Source organism: Manis pentadactyla, chromosome 19 (genome assembly GCF_030020395.1).
Source record: "Manis pentadactyla isolate mManPen7 chromosome 19, mManPen7.hap1, whole genome shotgun sequence".
NCBI classification, from domain to species: domain Eukaryota; kingdom Metazoa; phylum Chordata; class Mammalia; order Pholidota; family Manidae; genus Manis; species Manis pentadactyla.
This window is the reverse complement of record NC_080037.1, coordinates 5,341,863-5,359,618: the sequence shown is the minus strand read 5'-3', so window position 1 is coordinate 5,359,618 and position 17,756 is coordinate 5,341,863. Positions and strand designations below refer to the sequence as shown.

At 38.6% G+C, this 17,756-nt stretch overlaps 1 protein-coding gene and 1 long non-coding RNA gene across 5 annotated transcripts in view; one reads left to right on the top strand and one right to left on the bottom strand.

The window, feature by feature from the left end:
• The window catches only part of NUF2 (NUF2 component of NDC80 kinetochore complex), a 34,714-nt gene continuing 16,958 nt past the window's right edge, over positions 1–17,756 (top strand). Inside the window, exons 1-8 of one of the 4 annotated variants that reach the window (XM_036922862.2) lie at positions 1–185; positions 417–503; positions 10,064–10,203; positions 11,385–11,459; positions 12,407–12,483; positions 12,958–13,019; positions 16,071–16,168; positions 17,342–17,415. In XM_036922862.2, coding sequence (XP_036778757.2) covers positions 10,081–10,203; positions 11,385–11,459; positions 12,407–12,483; positions 12,958–13,019; positions 16,071–16,168; positions 17,342–17,415 — 509 coding nt within the window. In that variant the 5' untranslated portion in view covers positions 1–185; positions 417–503; positions 10,064–10,080. Of the gene's footprint in view, positions 186–416; positions 504–6,754; positions 6,857–7,243; positions 7,309–10,063; positions 10,204–11,384; positions 11,460–12,406; positions 12,484–12,957; positions 13,020–16,070; positions 16,169–17,341; positions 17,416–17,756 lie in introns of those variants that run through there. The other 3 variants (XM_036922861.2, XM_057495005.1, XM_057495006.1) reach the window with 3 other exon arrangements.
• Positions 2,473–6,649, bottom strand: LOC130681677 (uncharacterized). The gene is made up of 3 exons (XR_008994920.1): positions 6,475–6,649; positions 4,981–5,100; positions 2,473–3,850 (listed from the first exon to the last, which is right to left on the bottom strand). It is a non-coding gene; the product is annotated as an uncharacterized LOC130681677 (long non-coding RNA).

Below are 17,756 nucleotides of genomic sequence, written 5' to 3'. Positions count from 1 at the left end.
CAGCAGGGAGCACAGTAGTTAGAGGAAAGAAGCCAACCAATGAAATCTCCCCAAAAGAAGTGCTTAGCAGTCACTCCACAGGCATCTTTCATAGATATTGTGTGTGTTGTGTATTGTAGGGAGCTGGCAGAGGGTAGAAGGCATCGAGGGATACAATCCTTGCTAAAAGGACCCAGGGATACAAGGTCTGGAACAGAAAGAGAAGGGGTCTGCTGAACAGGTTATGAAAATTAATGCTGACCCTACCAGTATGCTGTAGGGGTTCAAGATTAGGTAGCATGGGACAGTAGCTAAGGACAAAGCTTTTACTTTTAGAGTTCTTGAGTTAAAATTTTGGCTCCCTGATTTTCAAGATTTATGAGTGTGGGGAAATAAAGTTTTCACCTGAGTGATTTACAGGTTTCGTTTTTCATCAGAATTGGAATGGAAGCCCCATCACGCAGTTGAGAATGAATGAGGTAATACATGGAGAGGACCAAGCATCTAGTACATCTCCTGTGAACGTGAGTTGTTATTATTGCCATTCAAGTACCCTCTGCAAAAGGTGTATGAATGGAAAATATCTTAATGGGTTAGCCTGGGAACAATATTCAGGTATCAATGTTGAATTTAAATGGCTAAACTCTGTTTACCGGGTTAAATTCTGGTAGAATTTAACTGATAAATTCTATTATCTGCTAACCAGATAAATTCTGTATTAATCATACTGTCTGCTTAATAAGTCATAGGTGAAAATTGTTAGGTAACTTTTTTCAAATACTCAGGATGAAGTTGGATACTTGGTACTTACATAGTAATGTTTTGAGAAAATACTGTCTCTTTTTTGTGAGAAAACAGGATTGGGTCTACAGAAAGATGTTGAGAACTTAGAGAAGTCATTTCCTTCCAAGGACTCATTAAATAGGTTCTATGCTTAGACTTACTCTAGATCACAGAAACCACTAGCCTAAAAAGAAACCACAGGAATGATAATGGGACACTAGAACTGTGACAAGAAAGCTAGTTATCCTGTTTTCTGATTTGTGATACTGTCATTGCTGCCTTCATTTTTTGGCTGCTTCTTCCAAAATTTGCTATGAATGATGAACATCAGTGTTCACTCATATTTTTTTCCGTGACTTCCATTAACTCCCTTGAAATAACTGCAAACACGACAGGATATTACGCCAATAATGGAAATACCAGAGTATAAAAATTGTATTTAAAATAAAGAAGTCACATTGGACAAATATTGTGATCAATATCCCATTCGCTTGGGCTATTAATTCCTAAGGTGCTTTATGCTATGTTAAACAACATAGGTTGATGTGAAAGTTGGGGAGAGAAAGCTATAGAGAGAATAGAGTGTAACACGTGGAAGTTGTGCTTCTTTGAATTTGGGCTCGAGCTTGTCACAAATTAGCAAAGGACATGTATTTTATGGTTTCAAACTAACAATTACATGAATCCATAACAAAGATATTGTTTGAATTGCAAGTATTGCAATTATATAGCTCAGTTCCCAAATCTACTAATAAAGATGAGCACAGCTGAGTAATGAAAGAGATTAATAGGTCTGGAATTATTAAAAGGTAATGAAAGCAGACAGCTACTTTGAATTCAGTGCTGTTTTACTTCTTTAGCCTGAACTCTAAACATGTATTTTAAAGCCAATAAATTTAGAATCTAATTTTTTCCACCTAGAACATTGTGTTTGATGTTTATTACTCTAATTCTGTACACTTATGTAAAAGAAAATGAAATAAAACTTTTGAAGTAAGGTTAACATTAATACAACTATGCCACCCAGTGAATAATGCTGGCATATAAAAATGTTACTAGAATTTACCATTTTCTTTAAATATCAGCACATTTCCAGTGTATCTCTGGCCCCAATTTTGTATAGAAAATTATACACTAAAATACTAATTCAAAAATATAAATGCATTATATATTTTTACCTATTCATTCATAACTAACTACAGCCAAGGTGTGCAAAGGATGTTCCAACCCTTGTGAATAGTTTTGCTTATCAGATGTTCACTGTAATGTTGGCAAGCAATAGATGTTATATGAGGGTCAAAGAGATACTGTTTCCTGTCACAGGAAATGTCAGGCAGGTATAAAATTATGACACTCCTTTGCTTTAGGTTTTATCTGTACCTCACAATACACAGCTTCAAAGATTTTCTGTCTGATGCTCTTAATTTAAAATGTGTGCTCCCAATTTTACTTCAGACTGCTTGCTATTCATGGTTAGTCATCATTTTAAAGACATGGATAAATACTATTAATGAATCATATAAGTGAATTAATAATGACATCAATGATACAACCATTGAATGTGTAAATCAGTCAAGTGGGATGTGGTCAAAAGGCTATGATTGCAGTTCTCATTAATATCATGTTCTGTACCATTCAGACCATAGGTGGAGTAAGTAGTGTTTTCTGTTTAAAGCTCATACAAACTGAATAGAACACTTTTTGGTCATCTTTTTATTTTTCATGGGAAACAAAAGCACATGGAGGACAAAAGCATAAAGAAGTAAAGTGTATGCAAAAAAAAGAAATCTCCTTTTCACTCTGACCCTGTTTCCCTCCTCAGAGGCAACCACTTACACTAACTTCTCCTGTGAGATGCTCCAGGTCTGAAGCAGAGCGGTTCAGTCCAGCAACACACACGGCCTGGGGGCTCAGTCTGGGCCAGGCACAGCGGCAGATGCTCGGGAACTGAGTCACTGAGAAACACTCCCATGGATTAATGGAGACAGACACAGAACAGATCATTTCCATTCAATGTTAACTTTAATTTTTTTAAGCATACAAAGAATGCACCTCAGATCTCTTCCAACTGGCATGTATCTGGACATATTCATGTTTGTCTCCCACAGGCACCTGGAGCCTGACATGTCTAAAATGCAATCACCACTCACCTCCCAGAATGAGTCTGCCTCTAGTTATCTGAATCAGAGAATGGCACCCCATTTATCTAGGTGCCCAAGCCAGGAAACTCATTCATTCAACTATTTATCAAGCATCCACAATGTCTAAGGGCTTGTGCTAGGCTGTGGATACATGACAGCGAATAGGGCAGCCCCTGTCTTCATCAGAACTTGTCTGAGGAACTCTATCCCTGATTTCCTCCCTACTGCCCTCCCCATTCAGGCATCAAGGTCTGCCTCTTCTACTTCCTGAATTCCTCGGGGATCCATTCCCATTCACCTGGGCAATATCCTGATACAAGCTGCCATCCTCTTTTCCCTGGTTTAGTATGATGATGGCCTAACTGGTTTCTTTCCCTCTTGACCTGGTTTCCTTGTCACTCTTGAATTCCATTTTCTCACAGTAGCCAGAATCATCATCTAAAATATAAACCTAATCATGTTGAAACTGCTCAAACTTACTATTACTTTTAAGAATTCCAAACCCCTTAACACAACTAGTAACATTCTTTGGGGTCTGGTCCCTGGCTAGCTCCCCAGCTCTGTGTCTGGAATCTCAGTGCCTGGACTGTGCTCCCCTCTCGTGGCTGGGCTCCCCAGTTGTTACCTCTACTTGGAACATGTACCCTTCCCCCTTCCACCTGGCCAATCCTTAGCTCTTCTCAGGCCTGGAGCCAATCAAACTGAAATGCATTATTTTTTTTTTACTCTTCTCCCTTCCTTATGGGAATATAAGCTCTGTCAGGTCAACTGGTAATTACCACATTTGCTTGTTCACTATTACATTTTCAGTATCTAGTTCAGTGTCTAACACAAAATTAAGGGCTCAATACATATTTTCTTTGAGTGAATAAACGAATGTTCAGAAAGCCAGGAGGAAAGTCAAGCAGTTCAGACTGTGGACTAGGGAAGGTCTTCTTGGAAGACATCTGAAAAATAAGTGAAGATAAGAGTCAGGCAGAGAAAACTAGGACAGTCCAGACAGAGGCAACCAGGAAAAGAAAAAAGACTCCAAAGTATAAAACAGCCACATAAATGGAATGTGGGTGTGATGGGAGATGAGCTTGGAAACATAAACAGTGGCAAGATCATGGAGGTCCTAGAATGTTGGGTTATGGAGCTGGACTTTATTTTGGAGGTGACGGTGGGGAGGGGTCATAGAAATTTAAGCAGATAGGTGAAATTGTCAGACTTCCATTTGAGACTGATCTTTCTGGCTATTAGTTACAAGATTAATTTGGGGTGTAGGCAGGGGTGGTAAGGCTGGAGGCAGCAGTGACAGACTGGTAGTTGAAATGAAAGGCAGGATAAATTAGAGTTTGAATGGCTCATGGGCCCTCCAAGTGGATCTATCTAGAGGGAAAGGAAATCATTACAAGAGGTCATCGAGAGGACAGGACTGCCAGTTGATGCACGAGCCAGACCCAGGCGATCAGAGGCTCCTGACCCCTCCCCCAGTCTTGGAATGTGCATCCTGCCTGCCTTCCCGACTCCCAGGGGCTGGCCCAAGGACACAGCCTTAAGATAGCAATGTGGTGTGGAGACAGTCTGGACCATCTGGATGGTGTTCGTGACTGAACCCACTTAAGGCCTCTATATAAACTTTTAGGATGTGGTGGGCGGATACAGAGATCTACTCGTCTTGTGACCACCCAAGACAAGCCTCATACCTAAGTTCCCTTGCTTATAAAAGCTGCCACTTACCAATCTGGAGTGGCCTGCCTCTTTTTTAGTTTCTTCCTGCCCCCCCCCCCCCCCCCCCCCCCGTGTATGGCACCAGTTTTAGAAAGCTTAGGAAGCTCCCAAGGAGGGAATCTCCAAGGAGGGTGTCCCCTAGGGAATCTCTATTCAAATGAATGAACGCCTGAAGGCAAGAAGGGAGTAAGTAGGGCCCAGTTGGAAACTTTTATCTATTTCTACCACCCTAGACAAAGTGAATCAATTGTTCATCATTACTGATCTGCTAAAAACAAAGCAGATACAACAATTTGGAACGACTGTCACTTAAAAAAGATTTGTTTATGTTAGCCAAAAGTACTAGCTACTACAGAAATAGCACCTGCATTAAAGATAAAGTCCCAGCTGCAGCCTGCCATGGTCTCATTGAGCATCCCTATCTTGTCACTCAAAAAGTATGCTCAGTCCTTAGAGGTCTGTCAGCCAGCCTCTTTAGCGCAATCTAGAATGGGAACATGGAATTAGAATTAGAAAAGGAACAGTTATAAAAATTGCAGATACATGTGAATGTGTGTTAAGTGCTTGAAAAATACCTATTAGACCACTCTGGTCACCTTGTAAGAGAAGAGTGGAGGTTGGGAAGGGGGTTGAAGAAAATGGTAGTGTGTTGAGAAATCACTGAAAGTTACAAGACAGGGAACTGCCAAAAATAATGAAAGGGCTGTCAAGAACCGCAGGGTGAGCTGAGGCTGGAGACCAAGAACCTGTCATATGTTTTTGGTATTATTTTCTCCGGGTCCCCAGCTGGGGATTTATGGAATAGATTCAGGGTTAAAGTTCTGACAGGTACCTGGGTCAAAGGCATTGGACACAGGAAGTTTGTATACTTGACAAATGATTCGATCTAGATTGGGAAGGGAGGTAATGACAGGAGGGCTGACAGGGAAAATGAAATAGAAGCACGCATACAGAGCTCCTGAGGGTATACAGGTGCAGAACAATAAGATGCTACAGTGATGAAGAATACTGGAGTTTAATTTTCTGCTGTAGTTAAGTGTCTTTATGGATGATGACAAAACTTTAGAAAGTCTAGCTTGAGATTTCTGCTCTTCTGTCTTCCATCTCACACTGCCCAGCAACAGGCAACTGAATTTTGAAAACATCAGAATTTATCCTTACAACTGGGATAAGATGAATACCCATTAGCTTTGTTCATAAATACTTTTAATTTTAAAATAACTACCAAGTCGCCATATCTGTAGTAAAACTACCCCCCACATAAACAATTATTATTTGTAGATACAGGTGTCCTGCTCTTCTGTCACCTCATTTGTTTCTCCCCATATGGCTCTTCCTACTTTTGGCTTACACATAGGTCACTTTTCTTGTTTCGACTTAAAATAATATATATATATATATATATATATGTACATATATATATATTTTAATTTTGGTATCATTGATATACAATCACATGAGCAACATTGTGGTTACTAGATTCCCCCCATTATCAAGTCCCCACCACATACCGCACTGCAGTGTTTCAACTCTTTTAACAACAGTTCAGACGTTTTGTTGAGCACTGACCATTTGCAAGATATTTCACTTTGACCGGATGAACCTTTAGGTTCCTTCCACCTCTCGAAGTCGTGCTCACCAACGCAGAATCGGGGGATTTGCATTCAAATACTGGTCCTGCTACTTGTGAACTACTGCGGGCCCGAGGACCTTGATTTGCAGCCCTGATTCCATGACCGTGTGCCATCGCCCTAAATGAGGTAACGCCTCCACGCATCTAACACAGGAAACCGCGGCTCATACCAACGCTCAGAAACCGTCGCTACTGTTTGTATGATTCTGGGGCTCTCTGACTTACCCTGCCGCAACGAGAGCCCCGGGTCCTCTCCCTCGGCCCCCTGGGCTTAGCCAAGTCTCCGGTGACCGTCCACAAGCCCTCGCTCTTCACCTCCCGTCGAACGCCCAGGCTCCGGGCTCCCCCTTCCGGCGGAACCCAGGTCCGGCGAGTCGCCAACTCCGCGAACCATGGTTCCGCGGGGGGCCCGGCGACTTCCTTCGCAACTTAAGCCCCACCCGCTCGAGTCTATTGAGCCCAGCCGGCACCCGGCGCTGCGGAGCGCCGGAAGTGGGCTGGCGGAGGGGGGCGGGACTTCCAGTCGGGGCGGCAGGTTTGAAAACAGGTAACGGTCGCTGCTGTGGGGTTGGTCCTTCTGTAGCGGCTCCCGGAGCGCCAGTGAGCGGTGAGCGGACGTGAACGGACACGGGGCGCGGAGGAGGGACGCCGAGGGCGCCCTGTCCCTCGGGGGCCGCGGGCGGCGGTTTGGGGGCGTGCAGCGCGGAGGGGAGACGGGAGAAGCCGCCCCCGGGAGGGGCGGACGCGCTCACCCGTCCTTCCTGTTTGATTTTAGCCCCAGAAACAACCGGGTTCAGTTCCTACGAAACCAGTGAGGGCTGAGGCTGCTTAATTTAGGCTTGTATTTACAATTCTAACCCATGTATTTAGAAGGTAGTGGGGTTTGCCGATGCTCAGCCCTACAAATGTCGGTTGCTCAGACCAAAAGCCAAAACCAACAAGAGTCAAAAGGCAAAAATATCGCACTGCATCCAAAAGTCAAAGAAAGGGCGGTCCTCTGCTCGCCTGACGCGGTGCATTTTTCTTGAATGAGTTAAAGAAACTTCTTAATTTATTAAGGTTGGAGTCATTTCTGTTTGTTTTTGTTTGGTCTCTACTCCCTGGAATTTGATTTCTACGAACTAGTTTATTTTTTTACCAAAACGAAGTGTGTAATGCTTAACAGGTATTCTTTTAGCGCCTACCCTGCTCAGCGTTATGGCATCGCAAATAAATGAGAAACCGGAGGGGTAATTCGTTAATTTCTGCTAGGTAATAGGCGGTCTGAGGGTCACTTTACATATATTAGGTGATTTATATACTTTATTCCACCAAAAAGCTCAAACTGTGTAGTTGGAAGGCCTTCCCTCCCCATCCGCCCTCCCCCTTCAATGCATTGGCATTGAAATTGTAGTATCAGGGACAGATTTTGGATATGGGAGGTGATTCCAAAAGGAAGTATTGGAAGTTTGGGAATGTCTTGGAGGAGACTATAATTTGAAACAGAAAATTCTTTGGATTGCTAGATGTGGAAGGCTTTAGACTTAGAAATCAACCAGAATAATTTGAATTTGATGTGGTGCGTAGCGTGAGTATTTGAAGTGTTTTTGTAAAGGAGTTACATGATGCATTTGGTGCATGATGAGGATTAATCTGATAGAGTGTGTGAGACATTAGAAGAGAGGGATGTTCGCTAGTAATTATGAAGATTCTTTACATCCCTTTGTCTGTTTTGATAGTCTCTGATTCAGGTGTAGCTGTTTCAGAATAGTGACTTTTTTGGCAGTCTTTCTTTGGCCAAGTCTTTTTATCAGTGATTTTTAAGTCTGTTACTTAGATGAAAATATAGAATGCATATTTATGCTGAAAAGGACATCTGATATGTGAGGTGTCAGAATCTGGAGTCAAAAAGCTGCTTACAGAATGAAAGCTTGAAATTATGAAATTCAATAATGGGAAATGCAAATCCTTGCATACGGTTCAAATAATCAGTTATGTAAGAAGAACATGGAGAAGTCTAGGCTTGATATAAAGTGGGTTGCACTGAAGAAGTTCTGGGAGTTTTTGTTGGTTGTGTGTGTGCATGTGTGTAAGCGCTATGGTTGTAGACTAGATGAGGAGTGGCCTTTGTCTTCTCTATGAATACTCTGCCCTGGAAAACCATATCTGGGGTATTGTGTCCAGTTTGAGCATTACATTTTAAAAAGACATGACAAAATAGTGTATTTTCGAGGAAGGTGAGTATAATGGTTAAGTTTCTAAAACAAAGACATATAAGGAGTGGCTATACTTAAATTGTACTTAGAGAAGAAAAGACTAAGCAGAGGTATGATAGCTTGCTTCACATTTTTTTAAAGTGGTCTCATGTAAACAGAAATTTATATACTTAGTCGTTGCATTCACTAGAATAGAACCAGTAGGTCAAAGTTACAATGAAAGGATTTCTACACAGTATCAGGAAAAGTTATCTAATTATTAGAACCACACTAAAGTGGGAAAAAAATTGCCTAAAGAGTTAGTGAATTTTGTGATGTTTGCAAGTGTTTAAGCAGAAGTGGGAGTTGTAGGTCACCTTTTAGAATGGCTCCCTACCTTTGTCAGAGGTTAGGCAAATTGCCAAAGCTTCTCTTTTATCTCTAAGATTCTAAGAAACATTAGAAGCCTCAAGAAATGGATTTCCACGTTTGTGGGCCGTTGCAGTTTGTTTGCAAAACTGAATATATTCACATTGGAACTCTGGGACCACACTGCTGCCCTAGAGAATAGGGGATCCAGAGGTAATAAGACACGTACTGCTAACTGAGTGGTGGAGGCACTGGCTGCTATTGCTGCCACACTTACTGTTACTATTGCTATTCTGCTTGGCCGCAGCTGGAAATACGAAGAAAATGAAGAGCTCCCTTCCTGGGAGCTCACAATGTAGTGTCAGCTCTGTAACATAATTACAGTACACGGTGGCAAGTATTACAAGAGTAAATACAAGGCTCTAGGGCAGGGTTTCCTAACCTGAGCACTGGTGACATTGGGTGATTGTGTGCTGGGGGGCGCCCAAGCATTGTAGTTCATTGAGCGGCATGCTGGACCTCTACCCACTAGATCACGGTAGCACCCCCATTCTAGTCCTGACAACCAAGGATGCCTCCAGACATTGCCACATGTCCCCTGGGTGAGGTGGGAGGGCAAATCTGTGAAAACTGCTTGAGGGAGACACAGATGGGAATATCTCACTATCTGAGGACATTAGGAGAAGGTTTTTTTTTTTAAGTTCTCACTCTGGTGATTAGAATTCCTGCCAATTACACCATTCTGTTTTTATCTATGGCTTTTTTCTTTTCCTACTTGTATCTAAATCTTATCAGTCATCTCACTGTGTGTACACTGACTAGGATGTCAGATCAAGAGCATAGTTTTATTGTCTACCCTGTGTTGCCATTGTTTACATGTAGCTTCTGCTAATGCCTTTGTATCTTGCTTTGAGATTAATTTCAGGATCAATCTTGTTAAATCCATTACCTCCCAAGTTAAAAAAGGAAAAACATGGTTTTTCATTTGTTAATTCAACCAAAATCCTCTTTCCTGTATAAAAGAAAACAGCATTAGGAAAATTAGAAAATGATTGAGTCACTTCAGGATGACAGTTATTTTAGGATATGTGTATGTACACACATATGTATGTGAATTTGTATCATCTTACTAGATGCTTAGTGATAGTTAACACTTCTATGTATAGCTCAACCTTGGCTTGTTAATGTTATCCTTGTATTTATCAGCTTCCAGATACTGAGAACTGCTGGTTGTGTCATGTTTCTGATCTTTGTTTTTTTTCTTGTTTCAGACTAGAAGATTCCCAAGATGGAAACTTTGTCTTTCCCAAGATACAATGTAGCTGAGATTGTGATTCATGTTCGCAACAAAATCTTAACAGGATCTGATGGTAAAAATCTCTCCAAGAATGATCTTCATCCAAATCCAAAGGTAAAATGTGACTGTGTTTTCATGTGAAAGATGACATTTGAAAACAAATTAAACAGCAGTTTTGTAGTGTGTGGAGAAAGGCATATACCCTATTATTTGCTGTAAGCTGGTCATTTTAATCCAGAGGAAATCTCTCAACCAATGTAATTTTAAGATAATATTAAGTTTATATGTGAGGGGACTTGTACATTCCCATTAGGAATTCAGTTTTCTAATATGATCATTTTCTTTAAAAAAAGTTTCTAACCACAGACATATTAAAATATATTAAATTTTTTATTATTATTGGAGTGGTGGTTTGAGGGTATCCTTTATTGGTAGGGCTTAAAGGGACCTATTCCAAGTGGTTTCCAACCACAAAAAGTGCTTAGAAACAATTCTCTTTGGAAGCTTACAGATTAATTTTCTTGCATTATGCCCCAAGGGGAAATTGACTTGTTTTGACAGATGTTGTTCTTTATTTCTTTAGTTATTAAATGCAAAAATGAACTATTTATGTGTCACAGAAAATCCCAAAGTCTCCTTCCAGTTTCCTGTGTTGGTCTTGACATGATAACATAATAAAACCTGGTTTAATTATGTAGAACTCAAACTTTGTGTCTCAGTGCCCCTTTAACTCTTCAAAATGGAAAGAATCATCTCAGAATAAATAAACTAATATGTGGATCAAAATGGGTTCTACAGGCCAGCATTTGGAAACTGCTGATTTAAAAGATAAAACTGAGAAATCACATACTGCCCTATTAAATTCATATTCCCCTGATCGTAGTGTTTTCTTAAACTTTAACATCTGAGGCATCAAATAAGATTTCCCATGGTCTTTAAAAAAAAAAATACACCCTCGGTGTGCCATTATTTTTGTCATATGCCTGACAGTCTGTGTTGAAAGACTAACCCTTTCTCCATTCCGTACTGTGGATTGGATGTGGATGGCCTTGCTCTCATTCTGTGTGTAATAAGCTTGAGCAACCGATCTTTTTGACCACTTAATAAAAACAAGCAAACTGATAAGTATATAGATGTTTTGAAATTTGGAAAAACTAAGAAATATTTCAAGGGATGTAGAGAAATGTCGCTTTTTTCTTTTTTGCATCCATTGACTACAGTTTTGCATGGTAATGATGGTAGTGATACAGCTTTAGCATCATGAATCAGTATTAAAAGGTGTTTTTCTGTTGTAGCCTGAAGTCTTGCACATGATCTACATGAGAGCCTTACAAATAGTATATGGAATTCGACTGGAGCATTTTTGCATGGTGGGTTAAAGATGAGGCTAAATTATGTTCTTATGCTGCATTTCTCCTGCTGATACTGCATACTGGTTTGTAGGAGGAGAACTTCTTGGCTTTATTTTTAACAAAATCAATAGCTTATATAAAATTAATGTCACTTATAAAGAATCTTAGGTGAAATAATGCTTTATATTGATAGCTTTAATAAAACAAAAACTATAGTAAAAGACTTAAATAACACAAATTATCGTTGCTGTGCAGTTACTTACAGATAAATAACAAATTATTGTTGCTGTGCAGTTACAGATTTATAGACTCATCTTCAAAGACTATAATAAAGAACAGCAGAGTCTTCACAGATACTGTTCTCAGGAAGAACTACCGAATTAGAGAAGATTGAAACACTAAGACTGAAAACAATTGAAATAGAGCAACTGAAGTTTTAGCAAATTAGGTATTTCTAGTAGGAAAGACCTTTTTTCTTAATCTTTTTGTTCTTAAATCATCAGGGCATTATCTGAATAAGTACTAAAACTGTAGTGTCTTTAGAATCTCACCAATAAAATTACATATTGTTTAAAAATGGAAGGTTTTACCACTTCCTTGCTATGAAACCTTGCTAACACTGAGTTTCTTTGTTTATAAAATAGGGATAGCACACTGTCTTCGAGTTTTTATAAAAATTAAAAATGAATATATGTAATGCTTAGCATCATACTTCTTATTTAGAAATGCTAGCCACTACCCCATTTTTTCATTCATTTGAAAATAATTTATTGAACACACACTGTGAACCTAGCATTATTAATATGATTCCACTTTTGTCCTAGGATGTGTATTATTTGCTGAACTTTTAAAAAATTTAATGATAATAAGTTTATTTTGATCTTTATCAGGTGTCAGGGTTGAAGATATTTTCTCATTTTGTCTAATCAATGTGTAACTTAGATTTTATGATTTGTTGCATTTAGATGCCAGTGAACTCTGAAGTCACGTATCCGCATATAATGGAGGGCTTCTTACCAGTCAGCAATTTATTTATTCATCTGTGAGTAAACAGTGTTTTATTTTCTTAGAATACATTCATATTTACATTACATTAAGTGATCTAATGGCATGATTTTCTTCGGATTCTGCCATGTCCCTCTCTACTTCATCGTCACGTTCAGAACTGTAGTGGACTTCCGCCAGAGACGACTGCCTCCACCTGTGGCACTTCCAGTTTTGAGATGTTGTGAATCTGAAATTGGAGGGTGTCGAGTTCTTAAAGGGTGCTGCTGCCTCCAAGAGTGTGTGTTGTGTATTAGAATTTGTCATGCTACCTTGGTATTACATGAATTACCTGTGCAGTGGACAGAATTCTGCTATAGGACTATGCACTGTTGTAGATTTCTGACCTGGTCCTTTGGCATTGAGAAATTTATTCAGAAATCTCTTTTTGAAAATAAAATGTTTATATCTTTGGGCTTAGTATATAATTTACAATATACTTTTCAACATTTTATCTCTACTTCTCTTCCAGGGACTCTTTCATGCCCATCTGTCGAGTGAATGACTTTGAGATTGCTGATATTCTATATCCAAGTAAGTGAGAATTTAAAACAATTTCTAATGTCTGGCTTCAATCTAACCATTTACCTTTCCTTCAATAAATATAAAAAAAAAAAAAACCAAACATAAGAAGATTGGGTTTAGAGTGTATATCCTTTTCTTAAGGATGATTTTTTTTTTATCCCATTATTGGAATTTTTCTCCATTGTAGAGTCACACAAAGCTGTTTTCTGATTAGTTTTCTTAATTCCTTACATTTAAAAAATGTATATTTTAAACTATGACTAACATGCAAGCTGTGATGTTGCACAGTGGCTTCATCACACCAGTTTTATCAAATATCATAATAACTTTTTACCATGAAGAAAATATCTTTTAGCATTGATAAGAATAGTCATTATATTAGAATGTAAATTTCCCTTAACTTTATTTAGACGTCCCTTAATTCATTTGATATTTCTACAGTTATTTTATGTTGCAAGAGATTCTGCATGCTATTTAAACATTTTTGTATCCTTTCTGATCTCCTGTCATTTTGTTTTGTTTATTGATGTGTAAGTTACACAAAATAAAAGTTACCAGTTTTAAGTGTATGATTGGATGAGTCTTTAACAAATAGTTACAGTTGTATAACCAATGTTGCAATCATGTATAGGACATTTTCATGACCCCCCAAAGTACCCTCAGGTCCCTTGGCAGTCAGGTTTCCTTTGACCACTCCCTGTTCCCTGGCAGCCACTGATCTGCTTTCTGTCACTATGGCTTTTTTACTTTTCTAATATTTGATGTAAATAAAATCTAGTGTTCTGTGTCTGGCTTCTTTAACTTAGCATAATGCTTTTGAGATTCATCTGTGTTATTGTTTATTAATACTTTGTTTCTTTTTATTCTGGTCGAGTATTCTAGTGTAAGTGTATGCCACACTTTGTTTACCCATTAACCTGTTGATAAATATTGAATTGTTTCCAGCTTTTGACCATTAGGAACAAAGCTGCTATGAACATTAGCATACATACACGTGCACATACATGTCTGTATATGGAAATATGTTTTCATGTCTCTGGGTAAATACCTAGGAATACAAATACTTGTTCATGTGGTTAAGTATATACTTAGCATTTTCAGAAACTGCCAACCTGTTTCAAAGTGGATGTATTATACCATCAGCAACATATGATGATAATTTCAATTACAATTACTCTATCCTTCTTAGACTCGGTGTTCTAAGTTTTTAATTTTAGCCATTCTAGAGCCTTCATGACTGTATCTCATTCTAGTATTTTGCATTTCTCTGATGACTACTAACATGAGCATATTTTCTTAACATTTATTTGCTATCCATATATCTTCTTTGGTGAAATATCTGTTGAATCATTTGCCTTTTTTAAAAAAATTCACCTTATAGTCGAATCGTAAGGCTTCTTCAGATATTTTGGAAACAAGTAATTGAGCAGATATGTGCTATGCAAGTATTTACCCCCAGTCTATTACTTGCTTTTTCAATTTCTTAACTGTGTCTCTTGAAGAGCAAAATGTGTTTCTATTTTGAAGATTCTAATTGATCAGTTTTTCTTTTATGATTCATAAAACCATTTTTTGTGTCCTATTAAGCAATCTTGGCCTTTAAATTGCCCATACTTACTCCTTTGTTTTAAGCATATTATAGTTTTAGCTTTCATTATTTACTGCTTGAATTCTTATGTATAATGTGACATAAATATCAAGTTCATTTTTTTCCTTTTTGTAAATAGTTATCAAAGTATTCCAGCACTTACTGAAAAGATTGTCTTTTCTCCATTCAATTACCTTGGCATTTTTGGTCAATAATCAGTTGACTAACCACTACACACCTGTTAGAATGGCACAAATCCGAAAGACTGATGACACCGAGAGCTGGTGAGGAAGGGCCGCTGCAGGAGTTCTCATCCTCTGTCGGTGGGAACGCAGAGTCGTGCAGCCACTGCAGGCGACAGTCTGTCAGTTCTTACAAAGCTAAACACACTCTTACTGTACAGGTCAACAGCCGTGCTCCTTGGTGTTTACCCAAATGAGTTGAAAGCTTAATACCTACACAAAAACCTGCACATAGATGTTTATTGAAGCTTTATTCATAATTTCTTAAAAGCATCCAAGATGTCCTTCAGTAGGTGAATGGATAAACAAACTGTAGTACATCCAGAGAGTGGAATGTTTTTCACTGCTAAAAGGCAAAGAGCTATTAAGCTATGAAAAGACATGCAGAAATTTTAAATGCATATTGCTAAGTGTAAGGAGCCAGTCTGAACAGACTGTGAAGTATGAGTCCAACTATATGACATTCTGGTAACAGCAAAACTGTGGAAATAACAGAGATCATATGCCAGTGTTTGGTGGGGAGGGAAGGATGAGTAGCCAGAGCACAGAAGATAATTAGGGCAGTGAGACTGTCTTGTGTGGTATGGTAACAGGGAATACATGTCAGCACACATTTGTCAAAACCCGGAGAATGCACACCACCAACTGTGAACCCTCACATGAACTCTGGGCTGTGGGTGATGATGGTGTGTCAGTGTAGGTTCACCTTTGTAACAAGTATACCACTCAGCTGAAGTTGTTGATAGTGAGGAGGCTGGGTGTGCGTTGGCACACGAGACACACTCAACTTTCCGCTCAGTTTCTCTGTGAGCCTAAAACTGCCCTGACATGAAATAAATTAATAATTTGTTTCTTCACTTAAAAAAAAAAAAAATTCCAGTTGCCATGGCCTCTCCAAACTCTCAAAATTCTAGTTGCTTTGGTCTCTCCCAATTCTAACCTCTGTCTTCATGATCCAGCAAAACCCATGAATTCCGCTTGTGTTCTCCCTTCCTGGGGTGCAGCCTGAAAACTCTGTTATGTCTACAATTTGTTGCTTCATGTGTTCTGTCTGGTTTTCTAGTTTATCGTGGGAGAGTAAATCTGGCCCTGTTATTCTCTAATGGCCAGTAGTGGTTTGCTTACAGTTTTATTCTGTGTCCTGTGAGCACATTATATGGTAGGAGAGATGAATTTTCATTTTTATATTATTTCAAAGATTTATTTACAGAGTGTTGCTTTCTATTTTAGAAGCAAAACGGACAAGTCGGTTTTTAAGTGGCATAATCAACTTTATTCACTTCAGAGAAGCCTGCCGTGAGACATATATGGAATTTCTTTGGCAATATGTAAGATTTAAAAATATTTTGGGGGCACATAACCAGATCAGAAGCATCACTTATGAACTAGTAATCTAGTAGTTATATGGCCGCTAGAGTCAAATTTAGTTTTATATTTATTTGCAGTTGCAGATCTTAGTTTCTGAAAAGCATATCTCAGAATGAGATTTTCTTTGATATTTGGTAACATTAGTGAGAGGCTGGGTTTTTGTTTTTAATTAGAGCTGAGGCTCCATGTTCGATATTGAGAAATGTAAAGGAAGAGAAATAGTGATAAATCTACATTTTTTTCTTGGAGGTTTAATAGATAATGTAGTGTTCTTTAAATAATTGAGATATTTGAGGTTTATATTTGCTTTCTGCATGATGGCTTACTTGGATGTTTTGTTTATCATCCCAGCATTGCTTCATAAAATTCAATCCAAGCAGATCCTGTTAGAAAATAGAAACTCATTTCATCAACACTTTGGAGAATTTAGAAAGATTATGCGTCACCTGTTCCCATCTGTCCTCGCTGTGGGTACCATACTGTTAGGAAAGCACCAGAGTAACGCCCGATGGTAGAACGTTAGCTCCAGCTGCACTGAGCTATAGATAAATACTTCCTTACACAAATCATAGTAAGCTTATACCTCCTAAACACGCAGTCTCCACAGCTGACACATATATATGCCAACACACACGCACAGACACACACACACACACAAGCACACACACATTTTGCTTGGCCAATTTCTCCTCATTTTTAAATACACAGCTCAAACATCTTTCATCTTTAGGAAGTCCTCTATGCATCCCCTCCCCGCTACCGAGTTGGGTTGGAAATCATGATACTCAGTACTGTAACAAGTTTTTCTGTAGATTTATATTCATGTATCTGACACTTCAAGGAGATTGAGCTTCTGAAGTCCAGAATCTGTAAATTGGTCTTTTTTGGGTATTATTCCTGGCACCTGGTACAATGCCTAATCTAACTATGGTAAGAATTCAACATCCATGAGTTGAATAAGTAAAGAAATTCGTAATTCACTTACGCTTACTACTATCTTAAATTTCTTATTTCTGATGGTGAAAGTTGTAGAATGAGTAAGCATTTTACAGTCTGTGCTATGATTTTTTGTAAACATGTCACTGATTATGTTGAAAAACAATAATATTAAATTATTAAAATTGCTTTAATAGAAATCATCTGTGGACAAAATGCAGCAGTTAAATACAGCACACCAGGAGGCACTAATGAAATTGGAGAGACTTGAGTAAGTAGGAGATTTACAAATAAAGTAAATGCAATTTCAAAATGCAAAGTGAATTGTAGGTAGTATCTTACAATCCTATGGTCTACTTGAAGTCTCTTTTATTCTCATTTAAATTTACTTTTTCTGAAAGAGAAAAATGAGTTTTTCTTGTAACACTGTGTAATAAATTCTTTTACTTCTTTCTTGTTAGTGCATTAGCCTGCTATGTGTAAAGCCCTTAACTTACTCTCCTAAATTATATCTGGAAGTATTTATCTTATGTAGGTAAGCTGTAAGTAACTGGACTCTCTTCCTTCAGATCAGTTAATTCTGTTAAAACTTTTACTCCTTCAACAGAGTTT